The sequence below is a fragment of the Cottoperca gobio genome, chromosome 21 (genome assembly GCF_900634415.1).
Source record: "Cottoperca gobio chromosome 21, fCotGob3.1, whole genome shotgun sequence".
Classification (NCBI taxonomy): domain Eukaryota; kingdom Metazoa; phylum Chordata; class Actinopteri; order Perciformes; family Bovichtidae; genus Cottoperca; species Cottoperca gobio.
In genome coordinates, this window is record NC_041375.1 from 14276350 (window position 1) to 14301509 (window position 25160).

The 25160-nt window shown below is 41.8% G+C and overlaps 1 protein-coding gene across 1 annotated transcript; it reads left to right on the plus strand.

Moving 5' to 3' along the window:
* The first annotated feature begins 162 nt into the window (after positions 1–162).
* On the plus strand, positions 163–24104 carry LOC115026304 (activin receptor type-1-like). Its single transcript, XM_029459066.1, has 12 exons — positions 163–498; positions 11863–11936; positions 12732–12986; positions 13278–13550; positions 13976–14239; positions 15878–16083; positions 18571–18670; positions 19624–19770; positions 20064–20339; positions 21346–21543; positions 22364–22494; positions 22636–24104. The coding sequence occupies exons 2-12, from the start codon at positions 11870–11872 to the stop codon at positions 22768–22770; spliced, it is 2052 nt and encodes a 683-aa protein (XP_029314926.1). The 5' UTR covers positions 163–498; positions 11863–11869; the 3' UTR covers positions 22771–24104.
* Positions 24105–25160: the final 1056 nt, after the last annotated feature.

The window sequence follows — 25160 nt, forward strand, 5'->3', positions numbered from 1 at the left end:
GCCTAGTATTTATTTTATATGAACTACTCCTTAGATTTATGGAAATAACATAACATTTAAAGAAAGACGAAGACCTACTTTGTTTTATTTTGAAACGCTTGACCGGAAATGCCCGTATTTATCCTCTCGTGTAACGCTGGATAATTACAGTGAGTTGTTGCAAGGTAACTTCCTCCTCCACTCCTGGCTTTTTGCCTTCGTGGATCGGAGTGCGAGTTGTGTGAAGCACCAGACAGACAGTGCTCATTTGTTTCGGGGGACGACGTTACAAAATGTGTCTTCATTTTTTCTCTCCCATGAATATCGCGTGAATTTGTCACTTTTGTTCTCTCCACCGAGCGAACGACTGACGATAATGTTGGCGTCATGTAGGCTTTGCTTTTCAGACTTTGGAAAACAAATCCGGTATTGTCGGTGAATTCTCGGGAGATGGCAGAGTAGTTCGTCCTGTGCCCGTTACCGAGCCCTCATAAAGCACTTTGAAAAATAACCTGCAAGGTAAGTTTAATCACGACGTAGCACCTACAATGTAACTGTAATTTCACTGTGTGCTTTGTAATATGGGTATCAGACATTTGGGTAGACGTCGAGAAGTTTGCTAATGTGCAGGAAAATGTTTCGTGACGTGCTCTCTCACAAAACATCCCTCTGAGCTTTTCTTCGTAAAATCTTGGCCTCTTTTGTTATTGCAGCCACATATTGTATTTACCTTCTTCATCTTAGGTTATGTGAACAAATACCTGCATCTTATATAAATATGATTTAACAGAGGGGAAGCTTTCACGCAACCTAACCTTTTCTTCTTCTTCTTTTTTTTTTTTACCGCGTCAGAGAGACGTTTTTGGTTACTTGTTGTTGATTAATGGTGATGAGCTCCAGGCTAAAGTACTCTGGTCTAGCATTGTGACCTGTAATTTCTATGCCACAAATCAAGCTCTCAACACGGCAACTAGTTGTGACTTAGTTAAGAGTTTATTGTCATGCAAACAGTCTTTGGGAGGGTCGTTTTTCCTTGATCGTGTGTCTCATCATCCCATGCTGAGCACTTTTAACATCACAATCGCAGCCCTGGAGTGGGGGGTGGGGGGGGGGGGGGGGGGTGGAGAAGAGCCCAAAACAGTAGTGAACACACAGTATGGCTTACAATGCTCTGTGGTTTAATTCAACAGTATATGGCATTAAAGAAACGTTTAAAAATATCACTACTATAGTTCTTACACAAGTATTTGTTGATATTTCTTCCCCTGCTGAGGAACAGACCAAACAGGAAATGATATGTGATAAGATTGCAGGGGCCATTACATGTAAAGCCAGTAGACCTGCTGATCAGAGGGTGCAAACTTCATTATGAAGGTGTTAATGCCCGTTGAAAACATTCAGAGATAATTGTGCAGATTAAAAGATGTGTGAATGCGCATGTCTCACACTGAAGTGTTCTTCCTCAGAATCAACTCATTGTGTTAGATCCTCGCTCTCACGATGTTACATTCCCACATACTAATCAGGTCTTTCTTCACCAGTAGACCAAATGTCTGGGGAGCACTTGATTTGTGCATTCCCCCCTACCCCCCACCCCTGTGTAGCCTGTGGGATTGAACACGGCCCAGCTCTATTAATTGTGTGATGCCTAAACCATTCTGTTGACCACACTTGTATATGTATGACACTCTGACAGACAAACATACGCAGGGTAGGTGTGTGGCATGGGAGATCCCATATTAGAGCTGCAACGAATAGTGGACTCATCGATTTGTCGTGAGACAGAAAAACTATTGCCAACTATTTTGATAATTGATTCAGATCTAGAAAATACTCGTTAGTTGCAACCTTAGTTTAATCAATATGGAATAGCCACTCAAAATGCATTTGGGCGGTGATGACCCCCACCAGTTGAAGCGATCATGCATGAATTGTATTGTTGTTGGTGAATTTTCCTTGGACTGGATTTCAGGAATCATAGTTGAGGTTATTTATAAGTGGTTGTTTGTGTGGTTGGTTGATGATCTGGTGAATGTAACCCCAAAGCTGACAGTCACTGAAGTTGGGCCTCAATGAGGGCGCCTGCTGTTCTCAGTGGCTTGTGTCGTGAAGTCTGCTGATAGTGGACTGATAAAAGGACGGCAGGCAGTCTGAGGCTGAGATATGGTTCAACTCCAGCAGGGGATCGTTGGTATCCTGTTCAGCGGAGGTAACCGGCACCAGCATGACTGGTGGCTCAGCCTGCCATTGTGATTAGTCCTCTCCTCCTTCTCAACGTCTCTTGGTCTACAACAATGTTATTGTTTGGCCGTGGGCCAGTTTCATTGTTTCAAACTGTCCGTCTGTGGTAACTTATTCCTCAACCAGCTGGAGGTTATCTGTTTCTCTGAGACTTAACAATGCATTTCCAACAATAGGACTGGTTTGGGCTGACTTGGAATGTTGAATGAATTTTCTTTTGTGTTTGTTACGCACGTTTATCTTACTGTCAACAAGTTGCTTAGAGCTAGTGCTGAAACAAATAGTCAGTTAATCAATAACAGAATAACAGAAAATAGTTTTTTTATCACATTTTAATTATAATAATTAGTTGCAGCTCTACTGTGAACACAACTCTTAGAAATTGGGCTTTTGGTAGCGATCTGAAAGTTTTGCCTCTCCTACACAGGCCTCCTTCAAGTCATGACTCCCAAATTCTTTGGCTGCAGATATATTGGCCTCTCCATCAGTGCACTGCTGTAGCGATTCTTTCTGATGGACATAAAGTGTATGATTTGCCCACAGAGTTCTGAGCATTTCAGAATGCACAAGGCGAGTATGGGTCCCCGGTCGTTGGGTTGGGGGGGGGGGGGTAGGCCTCTGATGGCAATCATTTCTCTGTGCACAGTAATTTGGCTGTCAGAAGCAGCTGGCTGTTTGGGTTGGAACAATATGCGAGTAGAGGGAGAGGGAAGCGCTAGCTCCCACAAAACCCTGAGTGTCGGGGGGAGGTTGGGTTGTGTTGTGTGTGTGTGTGTGTGTGTGTGTATATGCATGTGTGTGGTGTGGAATCAGGTTACAGTCTGTCATTACCAAAAGAACTGCAGTTATGAGACCAAGATAGACTGCTTCAAGTCTGAGCAGGAGTCTGAGGCTCATCGCTCTTCCATGTAGGTGGCTCTACAAGAAAGGGAGGGAGGAGAAGGAAGGGGATAGTGTGTGTGTGTGTGTGTGTGTGTGTGTGTGTGTGTGTGTGTGTGAACGAGGGTGGGAAGCGGTGTCACTCCGAAGGATAGAAAGACGTCAGGATTGTGCTTGAGGTCTAGCTCCGAGCAGTAACCTTCAGCTATCTTGTGTGTGTGTGCATCTGTGTGTGTGTGTGTGTGTATATGCTGACTTCCTAAAAAGTTCGACTAGCAACAAACCTGGCATCAGATGAGGCAGCAGGCTGCAGAGGAACACAGCATGATGTGGGTTGAATTTGCCTCTGCTCTATGCTCGTGTCCAGCTTTCTAGAAAGGGGCCCTCTGTCGCAGTGTTATTTTTAGTCAAAAAAAAAAATCCTTGAGCCTTTTAATAATCATCAGCCATATGCAGCCCAAACATATCACGATGAGAAGAGCTGTCTGGGACTTGTGGGCACTGCAGTCTCAGCATGACACAGGAAGTTAGGGGAAAAGAGAATAACATAAAAGACTGCCTGTGTATGTGCCAGATTTTTTTGTCTTGTTCCTGTTTGGGAGCTCGCTCTTCTCCTTTTCTGGTTGCACAGACTTATTGATTTCTCTTATTCTGTGTTCAAATGTGGATGAGGACGAATGGAGACTGAGAGAAGGGAGACAAGACACTGTCTGCACAAATGCACACACATAGATCTGCAGTGCTCCTGGCTCCTCTCTCCACACTAACCCCAGACTGCACTGGAGACAGTCTGCAATACACATTTTATGAGCCCTTCACTCGCTTCAGTGCTCTTGTCTTATCGCTCAGCTGTTAGTGGGGAAGGTTATGGTTTTGTTTCAGTTGCGGCCTCTCTCTGATCTCATTCCCCAGTCCCAGACATTGGCTCTCATTTGGTGTGGGCATTTTGTCTATGAATTGAGAGTAATCTAGGTTTTATCTCTTGGGTCACGGGGTTGAAAACTGAAGTCTGTCATGCTGGTAGTAATTCAGCAACACATTGATGAGGCTTGCTTGAATTAGTACAGTCCATAACTCATGCTTGCGCAAAAAAAGGGCATTTATTATGTTTTAGTCCTTTTATTGGGTTTAACAAGCAAGTGGTGCTGGGCAGTATGGGGGAAATCAATATCACCATAGGATTGGAATATTTTTGCGATATCTGTATTTGCATGTAAAATGATTATGACAAATATTCTCTAAATCTAAAGGCTCCGGGAGCATGGCGATTAAACAACCTTGAAAATGCAAAATACTCTCCTTTTTTGAATATTTTGCATCAAAACTATTCATACCCGAAGAGATGCGAATATGCAACAGTTGCAACGCTTGAATAGATTCGCACAGACAGAGGACCAACTACTGGGATCTTATTGACCTGCCAGAGCAGCGTCTGGCGCTCTGTCTGACGTAAATTGATATGCTACTGTAAGATATATTATCTTCTTATGAATTAGATCTCCTTCTGGTAAACAGTTACCCAGCGAAGGCTATATGTCTAGGGCTTTTATTGTGAAAGTTAAGAATGGGAAGATTGGATTTGGAATGCGCCTCCTTTTTGTCAAGGTTGAAATGAGTAATAAAGTTTGCCTTCTTGGTTCAGACCGGTCTACGGGTCGGACTACAGAGCCTCTGTGTTGTGGTTTTATAATGCTCATCTAAACCATGGTGTACCTTCTCTATCAATGAATTGTTTAATTGGTTTGATCCTGCAAAATCACTTGCAAAATAAAATGTTGTTAAACACAATGAAACATGTTTGACCACATTAGACTTATTTTAATTCTGATCAGAATGAGCTTTTCTTATTATATTATCATATCATCCCGATTCAATTCCACCGAGAATTAAATGTGAACCCGTTACACTTATATTGAATGCAAAAAAAAAAAAGGTTTACGTCTTCATTTCCCACTTCTGACTCCTCATTAAAGCTGAGACACGGTTTACTACTGGTCTTTTTCCTTAGAAGTCTTTCCTCTCCAGAAAGCCAGGAAACTCCCGACCATAAAGGCTCCATTGGCAGCAGGATGCAATGGCTACGGAGCATAGTGCCGTATGCACATTCATTGTTTTGTTGCAAGCTGTTTGCTGAGTGATTATCATCACGGTGGCGAACGGTTTGGTCGATGTCTGCTGGTTACACAGCGCCATCAAGGGTTATCATGTTAGCCCTCTGACTCCCGGAGTCTCAGTCTCTGCCGGGCGGGGCGCAGAATCAATCAAAACTAAACATTCCCTGAGCTTTGACTCGCTGTACTCACAGCTCTTTGCTCTGTTTGCCTGATTTACTTGTTTCACAAGAAAAAGGGTGTACCATGATACAAATCAAGGTGTCCTTTTGAGAATAGTATTGCCCCTGGGCAGTGAACTTTGTGAGATGGTCGTTTGGGGGGCAGAATGTTTGTGCATTCCTCTGTTGGCAAACATAGCTGAGGGCCATAAAGATGGTGTTTGAATTGGCTGTGTCAGTTGTTTTGATGGCTGTGTGAAAATGAATGTCTAACTGCTATGGTGACTATTGCCTAGAAGACTTGTTAACAGTGTCTTCACAATGCTGTAAAATCGACCAGGCCTCACGAGACGTCATGCAACACAGAACCATAACGAAACCATACCGAAGCAAAACCCCCACTATTACTTTGTAGAAATTTGATGTTGTGTCTTGTGATAATTGAGAACAACCGTTGTACGTGTTGTCTGTATGCTATGTCTTCAGTTGTCCTCTGTCTCCATCACAACTATTGCCCTGGGGTGCTGCATCTGAACAAATCACGTCTGTCTGTCTGTCTGTCTGTCTGTCTGTCTGTCTGTCTGTCTGTCTGTCTGTCTGTCTGTCTGTCTGTCTGTCTGTCTGTGTGTGCACACAGCCTGTATCCAAGGAACACTGCTATGCTGTTTCCCACTCCAATGAATGTGTGAGTGAGAATTGAACATATGCAGGGGGGCATTTGCATTTGATTACATTCCTCACAATGTGAAAGGAGGCAGCTGCTGAGATACTGTCGGGCCCTGAGAGATGGAGCCCGGCTCCAAGTGATGGGGCACTGCAGATTCCTCAAGCTCTTCCAAGGGGCCCCCAGAAGTCCGTCCTTCATATCCACATTTAATGATGCCCTTGTTTTTCAAGGTTAATGAGCTTTACTTTGTAGCAGAACCATACGCTCTTCACACACAGCCTCAGTGTATGATACAGGATATCAACCATGGGTCAACCTGCGTTTCACAGTTACACCAGACAAGGTCACAGCACCGCATTGAGCTCAATTTCAATACTGCTGCCAGTACAAACCCAATTTAAAACCAAAGTTTTCAATAACATTTCCTAAATATATTGATCAGTATTTAAAGGTGTGGAGTTTAGGCCCCTTTCGGTTTCACGGAGCTAAGGTTTGATGAGCTAGTGCCTGTTTTGTTTGTATTTTGTGCTCTACTCGCATGCACATAAAAGCCCAGTTGGACTAGAAGAAATTAATTAATTTAGTGATCACAGGGCTAGATTCTTCATCCCTCAAACCAGCTGCTCACTCGATGTTAATATCAAGCAAAATGTCCGTCCAAACATTTACTGATCCTGCTGCTATAATTGATAGCAGATTCTGGAAACTGAAAGGTGCTATAAAGTTGTCGTTTTTATTATTACATTTCATCAGACATTCATCGCACATTCAAGATTTAAAGTGTACAGCCTGACACAAATTTGGGACCAATATTTTGCACTGAACCTGCCAGATTGCCAATATCACACAGTGTCGGGGCCTTTAGCCAAAAGCAAACTACACTACAAGCCTTCCACAAGATGACAAGCGGCATCAAATCTGTCCATACTTGGTTAACCATTAGCATCGGGCTTTATCCAAAGTGTTGGCATATTGTGAGGGTCTTGACTTTTGGAATGCGTTGCTGTTTGGGTTGTCCCCCTGATAATCAAATGTGTTTTTAAAAGAACTAATCTAACACTGATGGTTTAGTCATTTGTGTGCACCCTTGTTTGTTTTTAGACAGAGTTCATTGTAATCTTGTTTTCTACCAGGTTCATAAGCACAGTTGCATCAAGTGCAAGTGTGTTTTCCCGCATAACCCACTAAATGTTAGGGCTGTGTATTCTTAGTCTTAGCCATCCCAAGTGTTGTCTTTGACTGCAGGAGGAAAAAAAAGTGTTGATTTGCTGAGCTGTAGTGTGAATATGAATGTGGGCTGCTGCAAAGAGGACGACTTTAGCCCTCAGGTCTGTGTTACACCCACATCCACCTAGGAGCGAACCATCTGTGTGTCCCTGATGGCATGCTGGCACTTTGGCTGTCTGGGTCGGGTACTGGGATAGGGACACTAACGGCAGGCTCCGCATTGCCCCAGTCTCTGCCTGTTTCTCCTCTCGCCGCCCCGCAGTTTGCTGCAGTTTTCTCGGAGCCCGGGCTATTTGTGCCGTAGTAACTGTGCCAGGTTGCCAGCTCAGACAGATTCCACCTCTCGTCTCCCTCTTTGCCAGCATGATGACTCAGCAGCTCCTGCAGGGCTTCCAGCCTCCTCCCTCCTCAACCTCAGTGATGCACCATGCTCATCAGACAAAGTAGTGTTTTAGCGTTCTCTCCTTCGTCTTGACCCGAATACAAAACAGACCAAAGTAATAAAGCATCCTACTAGACTAATATTTTTTGCTTTTTGTCGAAAGCTATTTCAACAATCTGTTTGAAAAAGGTCACCTAGAAACAAAAGTAAGTAATAAAATATTAAGTTTAAAATGGCACTTGGAGATGTGAGTGGGAAAAACAGTCTACCGCTTCTCTATTTTGGGTTCAGTTGTACCAATCGCAGCATTTGAGTGGCATGTTTAATCATCTCCATCTAATCACATCAAGCTCAACATCTTAGAGAAGTGCTTTTCGAGATAGCTCTGGAGTCGGATCACTGGAAAAGTTTGGGGAAGAAATGTGGCGTCATAAAACGGGAGCCTTGATATGTAGGATCGCTTTCAAGTCCCTCCAGCGGCACTCAGCGGTAGTTAATCCCAACATACTTTTCACCCGGCCATGTCTATTTCAACTATTTCTCTCCGGGTTGTACACACTTGTGTTGATCTTAATGTGGTTTCTGTATGTCCATGTGCAAGGTCAGTGCTTGCGTATCTCAGAGGCATTAATATCATCATACGAAATACCTGTGGTGGGAAAAGTATTCCGATTATTTACTTAAGTAAAGACGTACATGCATACAAAATAGTTTTAAAAGTAGTGGTCCTGCATTTAGAATTTGTGTGTGTGTGTGTGTGTGTGTGTGTATATATACATGCTTGTGCAGTATATTATATCTATCATTACCGATGCCTTAAAGTGTAGGTAGCCTTTTATGTCACAGCTGGTTAGTTAAATCCTTAAAAACCGTGCATAACATTTAAAAGATGATCATATGTTTTGTATGTAAAACATCAATCTGCAAAGTAAAAAGGCCAATATTTTCCATGAAATATAGTGAAGTAAAATTCTGAAGTGGAAAATAAAGCACAAATACTACAACAGTAAACTTAAATACTGTACTCTATTTATTTTCTGCCAATAGCCTACAAGATTTCCAGACACTTAGAAATGTCACGCAATATAAACTGCTTGACCTTTGACAATAGAGGGAGTAAAAGAGAAGTAATAATCATAATGTATTGTAAAACAAACGGATTACTCAGTTGTGTGAAATAACATTTAGCTTTTTTTTTTTTTATATCTTAAATGTTGCTATGTATTATACTGTAGTAAGACCCATTAAATTATTAGTTCCAACAGCAGTAAACATGGGAAAATGAATCTGAAGTTATAATTATCATGTGGTATTTATACTGGTTTCATATTACAACACCACATCAGAGGATATAGGAAGAGGGAATAAAAGGAAAGAAGGGAGTTGAGACAGATAGAGGGGGGAAATGAAAGCGCACCCTTGGCAGGAAGTCAGCTCTGTGAACACACAGTGCAGAACACTGCCAGAGAATTCAATATGCAGGGACTGAGAGCGCACACACACACACACACACACACACACACAGACACACAGACACACAGACACACAGACAAACACACAGACAGAGCGCCATAAAGTTGTCTGCTCAGATCGCAATCGGTTCTGCAGATGCTGGCACTGCCTCTCTCCTTTCCATGAATCCCTTCTGAGGTTTCCAATGTCGGGACTCGTCCTGGGTGTGTATTCATGAAGCAAAGCTGTTAGCTGGCTTGATGATATATTACCAGCTAGATATACCTCATACGTGGATAGATGTGGAGTAGTTTGTGTGTACTGTGCTTGTGCAAAATAAGCTGTGTAGATAGAAATATTTACAATAGTTTATTAGGGGTGGGAATCAGCAGAGGTCATATTATCAAGATACTTAGGTCCCTATAAATATATTGCGATCTATTATCTTTTTAAAACTGCAAGTTATGCAGTTTGTCAACGCTGGCTTTATAAAATAAGAAATAGTCTTCGGCACATTTCTGATTTCTTTCTCTGACGTCTCCGTCTTTGTTTTGACCGACTTCGTGGCCGTCCTCCTCACTCCATTAGAAAATAACTCTGCACCATCATATAGACTGAAAAGCAATAGTTACCCAAAAAAGTATAATTTGTATTTGAAATATTAATCATTTATGTAATAAATAAAAAACATTGATCAGTGTTTCCCAAAGCCCAAAATGACGTCCTTGTTTTGTCCTCAACTCAAATACATTCAGTTTACTCTTATAGATGAGTAAATGACCAGAACATATTTACATGTAACAAGCTTGAATCAGAGCATTTTGACTATTTCTCTTTAAAATAAACTAAAACAAACAGCTAGTGACAACTACTCGATTCATCTTTGCAGCTCTGTTGTGCAAATGCATATATAAACACATGTTGGATATCAGGCCCTCAGGTTTTGCGATGCATAGACTGAAATGTTTGCTGTGCACATAAAGGCAAACGCATAACGGGACCACTTAGCGGCTTGGTCGGCAGCGTGTGGCTCACTGTTTATGAAAGCTGATTTTAGACAAAGTGTCTGCGTGGTAGAGATGCACTGAGACAGAGATAGTTTCAGTGCCCCATCGAGGGTCATTCAGCAGTAAATGTAAACAAAATGCAGCAAATTATTTACCTACACTAATTGAAGCCATTAAATGGAGTCTCATGACATGCTCTACTTAATTAATTGAGGTGAGTTATTGATCTGTCAGCAGCGTGTGAGTCAGGATATCGTGCTCTTTGTTGTCTTTCTACATGGGTGATATATGAGTCAATATATCAAGATAACCAGTCAGACATAGTCACCCTTTTTTTTAGGCTCTAGTGTGTACTCCAGACTATTGTCTGTTGCTCCTCCTGTTTATCTCTTTATCCTGTTTCCTCCGGCCCCTGGCTTCACCGTAGCCCAGCCAACCGTCCCTCACCAGCATGGTGCCCTTCTTCCCGCTGTCCCCCTGGGCGATGACACCAGACACCTCCATGTCCCACTTCTCCTTCCCTTTTACCTCACTGTTGCAGCCCACATGTCTCTCCCACATTGGCCCGTTCTCTGCCCTTCTCTGACCCACTGTCCCCCAGTTGCCCCCTGGCTATACCTCCCTTGCCTCTTCATGCCCTCCTGCCCGTTCCCTGCCCCCATTGCAGCTCCCCTCTCCCCTGGTGCAAAGGGAGCAGACAGAGCTCCTGATTATCTCTGTGTGGCAGCCTCTGTTTTGTGCTCTGATTAAAGGAGCAGCATGTGGTCTGTGTGCGAGCGGCCCGTACAGACGCCGCCGTTGGGCTAATGCTAACATTATGTGCTTAATCATTTATGTCTGGGAGACGGGCACAAAGGCTTGGAGCGGATGGAGGTAAGGGGGGCGCTGGGGTATTTATCAGTGGCCCAGATGCACTCAGGCGCACACACACATGCTTCCAAGATAACGGTCCCGGTGCTTAGTATGGCATAAACGGGGCACGCTGCAGGCTATGATGTCTGCACAAAACTCGCATATCATCTTTATGAAATGGGTAGCTGGGGGTGGATTTTTTCCCTTTTTAGTTTATAGTGTGAATTAAACTGGTGGCCTGTTAAAAATCTGTCACTTGGATAAAACAAACAAACATAACTGCACAGCGTATGTGGACGCTTCTACAGACGCATTAAATATTGAAGGATTAGACTCCAGGTCTCTAAATGATAGTATTTGGGCACCCACAGTCTCCCCGCTGTGCTCCTCTCCTCTTTCTCATCCTCCTCCTCCTCTCTCGTCTGTCTGCTCCTCTCCCCTCACTGCCAAGCAGCTTGTCCCTCCAACACACACAGACCTCACCACGCACGCACCCATGCACGCACAGAAGCAGCCAATAAGAGAGCACCAGTCTCCCCATTGCTTGCCACTCAATGCCGTGTTGCCAGGACAACAGGAAGGCATGAGACCCACTTTACTTGAGCATTTTAAACTTGGTGTTGGTGCTTTTTTTCCTGAAAACAAGAAAAGGTCTCCCTTTTGTAAAATAGCTCTCTCTATTACTCTTAAGTCGACAGACGGCAAGTCGTGACGTTTTCTGTCCGTCTCGCTGAATGGTGTCCCGAAAGATGTTGTACAAAAATACCCATGGTATTCCAATGCGTCAGTTTGAAAAAAATTGCCATCATTTGCTATGAATACAATTTGAGCCCCGTTTTGCCTGGCAAATGACGTGTATCCATATAAGTGCAGCCCTCATTTTTTGTGTTTTTCTTCCCTTTAGGTCCACAATGACTGTTGGGGACATGTTTCTCTTGGTTTTGATCGTCCTGGTCCTACCCTGTTCTAGCTTGGAAGGTAAGTGTCTTGTCACAAAACACAGCTTGTCCCAAGTACATGCTGGAAGGGTGTGTACTGGATGTCTCTGTTCCCCTATTCTCTTTCACTCTGGTTAAACATGCCACACAATTGTTCAGCATCGGTGTCTTTCCCTGTATCCTTCAAGTCTCTTACATGCATAGTACAAAAATGCACCTTTTTTTTTTCTCCTTTCACTATCACCACCCCTCCCCAGTCTGTCTCCCTCTCATCTGCTGTCTTAAACAGCTGCAGTGTCGTTGGAAAGAGGAGCTTTTTTAGGGTGGCAATCCTCACTTGTCAATAGATATACATGCGTTTAGTTCTGCACGATATGAGGAAAATATGCGGTTTACAATGACATTGTTGAAAATCGCAATAACGATATTACTTGCGATAAACAAAGCGATATTAAGGTGTACTCGGCCTCTCTCCTGCTTTCAGTTTACTGCTAATTGTGCTAAAATACAACAAATGGCTTGTTGAATAAAACTGAAATGAAAGGCCCCAAGTTTCAGTTTTCTACTGATATTCTCTATCAACCAACTCAAAACAATCCCCGCGTGCAAGATCCCAGTCTTTCTCGGAAGTTGACATTGCGATGACATTAAAAAAAAAAAAACACCGATATATTGTGCAGCCCGAACATGCATCTGTAAAAGAGGGATAAGCACTGATCATCTGTTGTCACGATACATTTGGGAGCATATTAGATATTAAAGTCCTTCCTAGCAGCGGCTCTGTCTATTTTCAACGATGAATTCTGACCTGTTCTATGATTGTTTTCTTTTGTAGGCGATGTCACTTTAAGAAAGTCTGAATGTTTGTGTGACGGAGCGTCCTGCAGCAGTGGGGACCGGTGTTTTGGCCAGCAGTGCTTTACCTCCCTCTCCATACTGAACGGGACATCGGCCCTTCAAAAGGGCTGCATTGTGGGTAACGAGGAAGAGTCCTCACGATGCGGAGGCCCACCAACTCCTGAGCTGGTGGTAGAGTGCTGCCATGGAGAATTGTGTAACATGAACATCTCCTTGCAGTCACCGTTGAAAGGTGAGGTGGTTGCATCTCACACACTGTGTGAAAAATATCCTGCTTAAACTTCTGTACAATTTTCACAATCACTGCCATTTAACAAGTATCCTAAATCATTCAGTGTTTAAAGAATGAAAAAAGTCATTTATTTTCTGTCAAAACATTTAAACTTACTTGATTTGCCTCTTCAGTCAGCCAGCAGAGATACTGTTTCATGTTTTCTGATCTGAGTGAATGCCATTTAATTTAATGGGATACTAATGGTATTGCTCTAATGGGTTTCCCCATATCTCTATTTCCTCTTATCAGATATAGAGCTGTCTGCTGGCAGACCAGTCCTCAGAGACCAGGAGTGTGTGTGCGAGGGCGGCGTGTGTGAGCTTGACCATCGCTGTGCAGGCCAGCAGTGTTTCGCCTCTCTGAAGATGATTGACGGGGAGGCTGTCCAACAGAAGGGCTGCCTGAGGGACGACGAGGAGGGCAGAGCCACCTGTGCCATGCCACCCTCATCAGCCCATGTTGTCAAGTGCTGCCAGGGCCATCTGTGTAACATGAACGTCAGTGTGCAAGCTCCAGGGAAAGGTGACTTTGTAGACATTGTACACATTTTTCTTGGCTGCCATTCACCATAGACCTTATGTCATTCACAACAATTTCATTTTAGGACAAACCTCCCTAAACATCTCTTTTATTGACTTTTACAAGAAAGATAATAAGAACAATTATTACAATAATGCATTGCAATTAACACACACAAAAAATACTATATATATATATATATATATATATATATATATATATATATATATATATATATATATATATATATATATATATATATATATATATATATATATATATATATATATATATATATATATATATATATATATATTAAAAATAAACAAACAAGTCAAATCAGTTACTATAACAGTCTTTATATCAATGCAGGCTTTGCCTTAAGGATTTCTTGTTTAACCTCTGTCTTTTTCCTGAATCTTTTGCAGAGGAGGAAGTAAAGCGCCTCAAAGAGGAGCATCAGTGTGTGTGTGAGGGCAGCACATGTGCGACAGGGAATCGCTGCACGGGCCAGCAGTGTTTCTCATCTCTGACCGCCAGTGCTGGCTCCCTGGTCTACCAGAAAGGCTGCTTTACGATCTACGAGCAGAGCACGATGACCTGCAAGACCCCACCTTCCAGAGACCAGATTGTGGAGTGTTGCCACGGGCACCTGTGTAACATGAACAGCACTGTGGAGCTGCCTGTCAAGGGTACAGTACTACTCTACCCAGAATGCTGTGGTCTGCACCTTTTCAATCAAAGATGCTCAAGAGCTCCATCTGTTGTGTTCAGCATTGCTAAACCCGGTTCAGTCAAAGTGCCTAGATTTCATCAATTCAGAATAGGAACAGCCGTCTGGGTCGGTTATTACTGTTTTAAACAAAGTAACACATATTCATTCTTTACTGAGAGGATTACAACAACATCTTTAACATTGTCTGCCACAGCTTTACTGGATGGTTTCTGTTGGCCCGGGTTGCACCTCTGTTTGGTCACACGCCTGGCACCTTATGAAACAGAAACGGGGGAGACAGTGGGCAACCAAAGGGAGGTTTTGAATATTAATTAGCCACGGTCTGCTTCCCCTCTTTGCTCTCGGAGGCTGTCCGAGCTGGCTGACTATTGCCCGGAGTGGGAAGCCACTGGGAGTGAAGGACAGACGGGCAGAGCTGTTGTTGCACTTTTTGGTTTCTTTTACCTAATCTTTTTTTTTTTACTACAGCAGCATTTCACACATTTTATAGATAAATATTTAGACCTGAAATACCATAGCTGTATCTTTTGTTAGACATTTCGGGATTAAATAAGAGATTAATACAATTTTCTAAATAGAAATATTTTTGTTAACCTCACTTTAAACGCATCACAACAATTCACATAATGTCTATATTGCAAATCTCTTGTTACGTTGCCACAAATAAAAAATGTATGTAGGGCTGTCCTCGACGAAAGAAAGTCTTAGTCAAGAATTTGTCTATGATTGACATACAATTAAATCAACTAATATATTAGTTGATTTAATCGACAGATCTGTAAAACTGAGTTCCTCCACAAAGAATCATGCAAAAGCACCACTTTAAATCTTGTGTAAACCAGAGATCTGCTTATGACTGTTTTGGAAATAAGTTATTCAGCATGAAAAAAAGCATTAAAAAAAAAAGACTAATCTGATCAATCGTAGTCGACTAAGATTTATTTTGTGCCAATTAAGACTAAGAGGCATTTTGGTTTGGTTTGCTCAGATTTGTATCTGAAGTCTAGTGAGTTCCTACAATGTGTTGCTAGTAATGTGTATTTGGGAGAAATGGCTCATTCGAGTTGAGAAAAGGGGATCATTGTCTGTGCTGCAGGCAGAGCTGAGCAGTCGCTCCTTTGGAATGTTTGGAAAGTGTGAATGGTGGTCAGTTCTCCAGTGTGTGTGTGTGTGTGTGTGTGTGTGTGTGTGTGTGTGTGTGTGTGTGTGTGTGTGTGTGTGTGTGTGTGTGTGTGTGTGTGTGTGTGTGTGTGTGTGTTGTACATGTGTGGTCCATGTGCACGCCCACCCTTGATTGGTTTCTTCAGAAGGGCTGCAGAGTGCTGCAAACCTGTGATTTGTCTCAGTGTGTGTGGTCCAGTCAGAGGGAAAGCCACAGCAAAAAAAAGAGTTTTCCCTCAACATACATGGTTATTATGATCACCTCTTCTTGAATCATTGCTAAGTTCCAGTGGACGCTCCCATCTGTTTTTGACTTAAGCACTAAGTCTTCAGAAAGATTGCAAGCAGAAAATAAATAAATAAAAATCTTTATCATGTGTTCTAAAGAGACAATGACATAATGAAGTAATGCCATTTTTCTCTCCCCTCACAGCTGATGAGGCGTCCAGCTACAGTGTGACCACACTGGCTGTCGTCATCGTGGCACCCATCATAGTCCTCATCGTCCTCTCTGCTATCGCTATCCTGGTGTTCAGACGCATCCACAACAACCAAATGGAGAGACTAACATCCCGAGATGCAGAATATGGAACTATCGATGGCCTTATAGCCTCCAACGTTGGAGAGAGCACTCTGGCGGTGAGTAGGTGGACACCATGTGGGAGGCTATCTCTCAGGTTCATTAGAAAGAATGGTAAAGAGCTCATGGCACATTTTAATTGGACTAGTATGTTGAATATCAAATACAATTCCAGTCCTTTTATTTACCAAGTTATTGCTCTCTATGCTAGCATCCATATACTGTAGGTGTTATAAATCGACCTCTGGTGAGGCACAGAATGTGTTGTGAGAAAGACGTTTGAATAAGTAAATAAAACTGTGCTGTTCTAATATTGTCTGAGTAGTTAAAACAGCCAATGTCACAAGACACTTAGCAAGGAAACATTAAAAAGAAATTGATGCCTACATTTGGTTGGTTTTACTATCTGTGCACTGTGAACACAGCTGTATTATATAAGAAAATGTTCAGTTGAACCGAATGAATCAGTTCAGGGCTTGTTTTTATATGCTGTGATTAAGCCAAACATATACTTACAACTCTCAAATACTGAATTGAAGGCAACTTGGAGCAGTTCAAAGAAAGCATATTTTTCCATTAAACCTTCAAGTCAAATGAACTTGTCTAAAAAGATTTAGAGAGAGAATACTTGAGGTTGAGTCAAAAATAAAATCGGTGCACTGACGATACCATTGCTGTTGAAGTTTTAAATGTCATTTCATTTTCAGTTCTTCGGTTTTATTTTGACACTTCATGGGTGAATTAGATAAAAGCATTCACTTTATTTAGGGAGCAAACGCATTTAAAGTAATGAATCACTAAATACGGAACAGAATAAAATCCTCAAAACATCCCGTTTGGATCAGTAAGTGTTATGAAAGTATAGATATTGTATAATCACACAGGTTCTTAATTTATGGTGGTGCTTAGTATTGTGTTAGTCAACATGTCTTTCTCCAAAAAGGATTAAATTCAGCAGTGCAGGCTGTCACTTTTCAACTTTGTGTATTTTCCAGATCATACTCTCAAGAGTATTTGGTAATCCTTATGTAAAAACATTAAAAACGATGGTGTGTGTGTGTGTGTGTGTGTGTCTGTGTGTGTGTGTGTGTGTGTGTGTGTGTGTGTGTGTGTGTGTGTGTGTGTGTGTGGCTATTGCTGGAATTCTAAAACTTGTTTTGAATCTTTTCGGTCAGTTGGACAAATTAATTTTGCTATTTGTTTTCTCTCCTCTCAACCGTGTAGCTTTTCTACAAAGTGGTTTATGTTTTGAGGCCCGCTAAACGGATCCACAGTTTAAGGTGGTCCTGTGGTTAGCCTTCAGTCTGAAAGACAGCCCAGCACATGTAATCAAGTTCAGCAGACAGAAAGGGCTCACAGTCTAGTTACAGGCTGTTACTTTCCATTTCGTCATCTGTGTCCTCACAAAAACATACGGTTCTACTTTACGTTTCATTGGCATACTTATTTTTTTAAATGCTTTATTTCACATCTGTAGCTACATTATTTTTTAGAATCTCTTTTTGTAAGCATGTTTAAACTCTTAACTCGTTAATTATGAAGCATGTCCAACTGTTAAAGTATGATCATTTATGTAGTGTGTGTGTGTGTCAGAGAAATAAATAGCAGATTTTGGCTTTATTTCAAGTTATTTCCGTAGTCCATCAATGCACTTTACAATGGAAAGCCACCGAATGTTTGTTTCAACATAATTTAATGAGCGCTTGGCAGCATCATGAGAAAGGATATTAGGAACAAATCGCACTGAAACACATGTGCTGGTCTCTGCAGCCTGCTGCCCAGAAGTCGTCTGATTATGATGATATTGCATCGCTCTGATTGCATTCTGCTGCTTAACGGCCTGGCCCAAATCTAACCTCCTAAAAACAATCCTCCTGTACCAAAGAGAGGGATTTAAACTCTCTGCAGAGCAACTCATTCATTTTATGGCCTCTGTCTTGCATTCCTGTGTTGTGATTCCAAATTGTCTCTCAGGCAGCTCTTGCATTATGCATCTGTTTATCTGAGGCATCACTCTTCTCTTCTCTGTTGTTTTTCTATCCTCATCCTTCCCTCCCAGTTTGTTTTGCTCAGCAGCTGCCGGCTCTGTTGCTGCGCACTGCCCTCCTGTGTCAGCACCAGGATGCTGCATGGCTTGTAGCTGAGAGAAAAATATAAAGCTTAGCAGCATTGCACCTGTTTTGGAGTCTGGCTATTCATTAGATAAAATCTCCAGCACCCACACTTGTCATTAGGGAGGGGGTGGCACTTCTGTTGTTTACTCAACAGGGGGCACTCTGCACCTCCAGCACAGACAAACCCACACACACAATATTCTGATACACACACACACTGCTTGCCCCCTCCATCCCATGTGGGTGCCACATCAAAGGCAGCCTGCTTGTATTAGTCTCCATCTGAGTCCCAGATGCTCCCCATTTAATCTTTTTTTTTTAGACTTAGAACCACAGGATTCCTTTCAGAAGGTTTTCATTCAGCTCACTTGCAGATATAAACACTAAGTATACAAACCCTTTACTTTTTGTTTCTGTTTTTCTATTAACCAGGATCTTCTGGATCATTCCTGCACTTCAGGAAGTGGCTCTGGACTCCCTTTCCTTGTTCAGAGAACTGTCGCACGACAAATCGCGCTCAATGAGTGTGTGGGTAAGTGCCCTGTTAAAGGCTGTTTGTGTAATTAACATAGCACTGCATCAGAAAACTCTGCCTCGTCATTCATTTCAATGAGGCACCCCCACCGACGCACAACAAATGCTGGAAAGTCCCGCTAAAGAAAGTTGCCCTGCCTTAACTAACGTCTCAGTGCAGCCGTAATGGCAACAGACTTCGATGGACAATGTATGTGTAAGGGCATATATACCAGATACAATATTATGTAGCATTGTTTACCTCACATGTGTCGCTGTGTCGCATCTTGCTGTCTGAAAACCCTTCACTGACACGGATGCACTCTCTTTCATGCCTTAATTTGTCAGACCGGTGCAATACAATGCAGTACTTCATCCACAAGAAATAAATCAAATCAAATAAATATTTGTGGTGAAAACATACCAGAGTTGTGAGCAAATTCTGAAATTGGGCAAGCATGAATGTTCCAGTCCCTAGAGCCAAACATTGCACTCATCATTCTTCTCCAACACTTGTATTGTTGCAATTAGTGGTTGCATCCAAACTCAAAGTAAAGCACACACATTTGCATGAATTAATTCGTGACCACTAGGAGGCAGCAGAATAAGACTCATCACATTACTTGCACTACTCGTAAAGCTTTTATGATGAATCAGTTAGCAGACTGGTTCACACACGGCTACATTAGCATTCATATAAGGTCGTTTTTCTGGCCACCTGATGAATGTTATTTCAAAACTCACTTTCCTTTTAACTCTCACTTGTGTCCCTTGACTTCTGACAAAGATTATTTGGGTCTGTAGCTGCAAAATGTTTCTTTATCAGACACTCTGTAACTTTATCTGCTAGAAATATCAACTAATGGTAGTGTAGAGTAACACATTATGGCAAAACACATCCCTTTGGCTGATTTGTTTTATCAGTTAATTTCATGTCTGTTTGGTCATTTCTTCCATGTTCTTGCCTGCCAGGTAAGGGCCGTTACGGTGAAGTGTGGAGGGGTCAGTGGCAGGGAGAGAGTGTCGCCGTCAAAATCTTCTCGTCCAGAGACGAGAAGTCCTGGTTCAGAGAGACTGAGATCTACAACACTGTGCTGCTGAGACATGAGAACATCCTGGGTGCGTATCATGTTTCTTATATAGGCTCAGCGAGCTGTGAGAATGCCTACTGTACCATACCATGTGTATGATAAAACCAATTACTAATTAAACCCAGCATAACCATAATTGTATAGATTACATTTGGACATAATGCATAATAAATCAAGAGGCTCCTGTGCAAAAAAAATCTTAATTTAGAAAGGATTTATTTATTAGTTAGTTATTGTCCTGCATTGCCCATTGGTTACAGACTAATATGCGTATCAACGTTTTTTTTATGAACTGAATTTATATTTTTCTCTCGATTTTAGGCTTCATAGCTTCAGACATGACCTCGAGGAACTCCAGCACTCAGTTGTGGCTGATCACTCACTTCCATGAGATGGGCTCTTTGTACGACTACCTTCAACTCAGCACCCTCGATGCATCCAGCTGCCTCCGCATGGCGCTCTCCATTGCCAGCGGCCTGGCACACCTCCATGTTGAGATCTTCGGCACTCAGGGCAAACCGGCCATCGCCCACCGAGACCTCAAAAGCAAAAATATTTTGGTTCAAAAGAACGGACAGTGCTGCATTGCTGACCTTGGTGAGAATACTGACCGAACTATATCATTAAATGCACTTTTTATATTATATATTTCCATACTCCTTTTTAATTTAATAGTTTTAAAGGTTCGCGGTAAAAAAGCCTATCTTAAACTCTACTAGAGATCCCAAAAAGAAATATGTCAGACTGAATTTTGAGGAAATTTGTATAAAACAATGCTCAACACAACTATAAAACTATTAACATTACATTGAATGGTGGAGCTACACATATGGCTTCAGTAAAGAGCTAATACAAGCTGATGCACCATAAGCTTAAAAGGATTTTGAGCACATTAAAAGCTACTGAAGGGGTTGATTGAAAGTTGTGTCTCATGGGTATTGCACATGAAATGCATCTGCAGTAATATCACTCCACTCGCATCTATGCGGCCAAATTTGTTGTTAATTTAGGAAGAACAACCACTGCCTAAATGTACCACCTGGGCTCTTTAATCAAAAACACATTTTGGGAGACTCGGACCACTTTATCTAATACACCAATGTTCCACTTGCAGGTGCTTGAATAAAAACTAATAGCGGTACAAGCCAAAGCCTGGCGACTGGCTTCGCTTGTTTACAGGCTCGATGTAATCAATTGTGCTCCGGATGACGCATTTCGCTGTTCCGACAAACATAGTGGCAAACATGTTGGCAGTTGTTTGTCTCCCGAGCGAGTTGTCCTTATGTTGGAGTACATCCGGTGGGAACAGGGCTGTTTACGACGAACAAGTAGTGTTTGAAACGGCTCATAGAGTGAGTCTAGTGTTGCGTCTTCTCTATAGTTGTATAGACACTAGAAGCGTAAAGTCCCCCTTTACTTCAAAATGTGTTTTTCTTATTGTTACTTCTCTTGGCTGCTTGGTATTCACTGTGCAGAAGGATGCATGTTCAGAGTTTGAGACCAGAAATCTCACCTTAAGTTTAGTGTATTAAAGTATTAAGAGTATTTTCATACGTCTCATGTCTGGAGGGGAACTTTAAAGTGTTCTGTGTTTTCATGCTAGGTCTGGCAGTCATGCATTTTCAAGACACCAACGAGTTAGATGTCGGGAACAACCCTAAAGTGGGCACAAAGCGCTACATGGCCCCCGAAGTGCTCGATGACTCCATCCAGATGGACTGTTTCGAGTCCTACAAGAGAGTGGACATCTGGGCCCTGGGCCTCGTCCTGTGGGAGATCGCCAGGAGGACGGTCAGCAATGGTCAGTATATGTTTTACAAAACATGATCGAGTTGGATTCAATGTAGTCCTGCTTAATTTCCAACAAATTTGCATTACCCACACGCAAAATATTGTCAGCTTTTGAAAGATGTGGATAGTGTTACTGTGTTTTGTTTACATCTGTTGAAACAAGAAAGTCATCGTAAACTAGAGATTTACAATATTATCAGTCAAATTAATCTTTAACTTTTATTTATCATTAACATGATATCTATATTTTTAAATATCACGGTTATCGTCAATACCGGTATATCGCAAAGCCCCTATTGTGAACACGTGGTTGTTTTCAGAATTAACACAGAATCATCTCTTTAAATCTGACGAAGTAAAAGCTTTTCTGCTGTCGATGAAAGATTTGTCCTTGACACACACACACACACACACACACACACACACACACACACACACACACACACACACACACACACACACACACACACACACACACACTTCAACTGCCTGTGGTCTGTGGAGAAGCCAGAAGCATCATATGTGAAATACAAAACGTACATCCACTGTCAAAGTGTTTATCGCATAGCAGGCACTGGGCTTTCAGCAACACTTACGGTATTGATTTACCCTCGACACAGTAATCTCACATCTCTTTTTTTCTTCTTTTTCCCACAACTGCACTCGAGAGGAAGTTTAAGGATAAAGCAACCCTGCCACATCCTGATTTTGTAAACACCTCAATGCGCTTCATGTGTCGGTCATTTGTCAGTATTGCTTTTTAGCACTTTGTTTTAAACGATTGAGTGATCTTGAAAGTTAATTTGCGGCCCGCTCTGCTCTACTTGTAGGCATTGTAGAAGACTACAAGCCACCTTTCCACGACGTGGTCCCGAGTGATCCCAGTTTTGAGGATATGAAGAAGGTTGTGTGTGTGGATCAGCAGAGGCCCAACATCCCAAACAGATGGTTTTCAGACCCCGTAAGTGATATTCAAACTACCATTAAGAATATAATGAAAGTCTGCATGTTTTACGATATTCAGAAATGAAAGCGCTTTAATGATATTCTAATGTTTATAAGGGACGTGCTGACCGACTTATTTCTCCTGATTAATTTTCAGACTTTAACCTCCATGGCTAAACTCATGAAGGAGTGCTGGTACCAGAATCCATCAGCCCGATTAACAGCGTTACGCATCAAAAAGACTCTCACAAAGATCGACAACTCTCTGGACAAAATCAAAACAGACATTTGAGCCTGCCTCAAGAAGAACAGGCGGACACACTCAAAGGCCTTCGAAGATATCCAGAGGGTGGACTATCCCAGAGAAATCTCACAAGACGATAGACTTGATGGGTTCAGTGCCCTTATAGTGGCACAAACCTATATTTATTTTAAGAACACATGACGGGACACATTTTGGCATCCAAAGATGGCTTACTGGGCATTTATGGGAAATAGGAAAATATCTATTCAATTTATGACATAGGAGCTGGACTGTTAGCAATGTTCTTCAAGGAAGAAACTGTTCCACGGGCATTTGCTCGCTTTTGTTAGAACGGCAGATTTTGACACATGTTTTTGTTTTAAAAATATCTGAACATATTAGCAATTTCACTTTATCTCTTTAACTGTACTGCGTTGTTCATTTGCATTACGGTGGATTCATTTGGAAGAGAAGTCAACTTGCCAATTTAATCTGCATACTTTCTTATGCGGCGATCACAGCGAGCAGTGTTATATTTGACCTTGTGTGTCATGCACATGTTTACAATGCTGACGGAACAAGAGTCTTGGGATCTCACCGATCCCAAAACATTTTGTTGTACAGCTGCGTCAAGGGAACTGTTCTTTTTGTGAGATACCGTCCAACTAAAGGTACTCTGTTGCAAACCTTTTGTATATCACCGTACATTTTACATTTAATTCCCTGTACCTGTTCTATGTTTGGTCTCTTCAGCGTTACAGAGACACATGCTACAAGAACAAATAAAATATCTGCTAGAACTCTATTCCTCCAGAGGCCTGTAAATAAGCCTGTAAAGCCTGTATACTGTCTTAACGCGTGCATTGTGGTCTTAATGCGTGCATTGTCAAGTAAATGAAGTCGAACTTCAGCCTTTTTTAATTTCTTTAACATTTTATATCAATTAGTGATTTATATTAATTAAATAGAAAAAAATGTGTTTTATCTGTCTCATGTGTCTTGATGCTGTATCTAGTTTATTTATTATTAGCCATCAGTGGAGTGGCTCCAGAAATGGAAATGTCGGAGAGTCGGCCGGTCCAAACTGTTGGATGAATTTTAAGATGAAATTTTGCTCAGACTTTCATGTTCCCCAGAGGATGTATCCCGCTGTCTTTGGTGATCCCCTGACTTTTACTCTTGCGCCGCAATTATGTTTAAGTTTGAGGTTTTAAGTGAAATGTCTAAACGACTACTGTTGACCATCATCAGTAGTTAATCACTTTTTAATATGTCACATACTTTGGTTTATGACCAAATACCAACAAAGATAATGACATCATTCTCAGCCCCCAACAGAGGAATTACCACAGCTATCCAAGCTTATATTTGTTTACTTTGGGTTACTGAGAACATTTAAAATTTCTCTGCTCCTTTTTTATAAAATACATTTATTATTATTATTATTATTATTATTATTCATGTTTAGACCGTAGTCTTAGACAGTGTTACAGTTGTGATTAATAGTAAATCTGTTAATTATTCAGGGTCTTTAATATCATTAGTTATGTAGTTTTTATTTGAGTCAAATCAAGCCCCATCTATCCAAAGTCGAACCATTATCACCATTCAAAGTCGTTTATCTTTACAAACTCTATATTCCAGCCTCTATTCTTAGTACAGGTACAAGGTTTACCCTGAATTCATTCACTAATATACATCTGCACTGATAATGCAATTAATTTGGAGGTCGTCAAAAGCACAGGTGTTTTCCCTGCCAGCTGTAAAATGAAACTGCTTGCGCAGCAGGTATCTTGGCAGATGTCAAACAGAAACTGGACCCCTGATGGTTCTCAGGCTGATTAATATGCCAGAGGAGTGATGGGCCAGATGACTGAAACACTAACAGTGGATGTGTGACAGTGCTGAGACGCCCTGCTCGCATGTATTAACAGCTGTCAGACTTTCTATGACTGCCTTCATATTCAGTGTCATTAGATCCATCCTGCACCCACACAACACAGAGGTTTGACTGCAAAATGTGTATTTGTATGGCTTATATAAAAAACTAAAAACATTTCAACAATCACAAGTTCACTGGTTTCTGCAGAACCCACAATAGAGTTGAGGTTCCTGGAATCAAGTTATTATTATTTATTTACAGGCAGTCGTTATGTATCGCCATGAACAGAACATAGACGGCCTTTGCTGTAATTACATAGAGCAGCAGTTTGTTTTGTGCTCGTGTAAACGCGGTTCATTCACTCTCCCTGGTGACACTGGCACCTGTTGTTGCTATGGAGCCTGAGCAGCAGGAACACAACTTGGTCCCATATGGCATGCAATAAATAACTTAATGCATGCAGGTGAGTTGAGCTGTAACATTTGCACTGAGCTTAATGTACAGCAGACTTCCTGACAGTGCTTACTCTGGTTGGTTGAACAGGGTTTGTGATTAG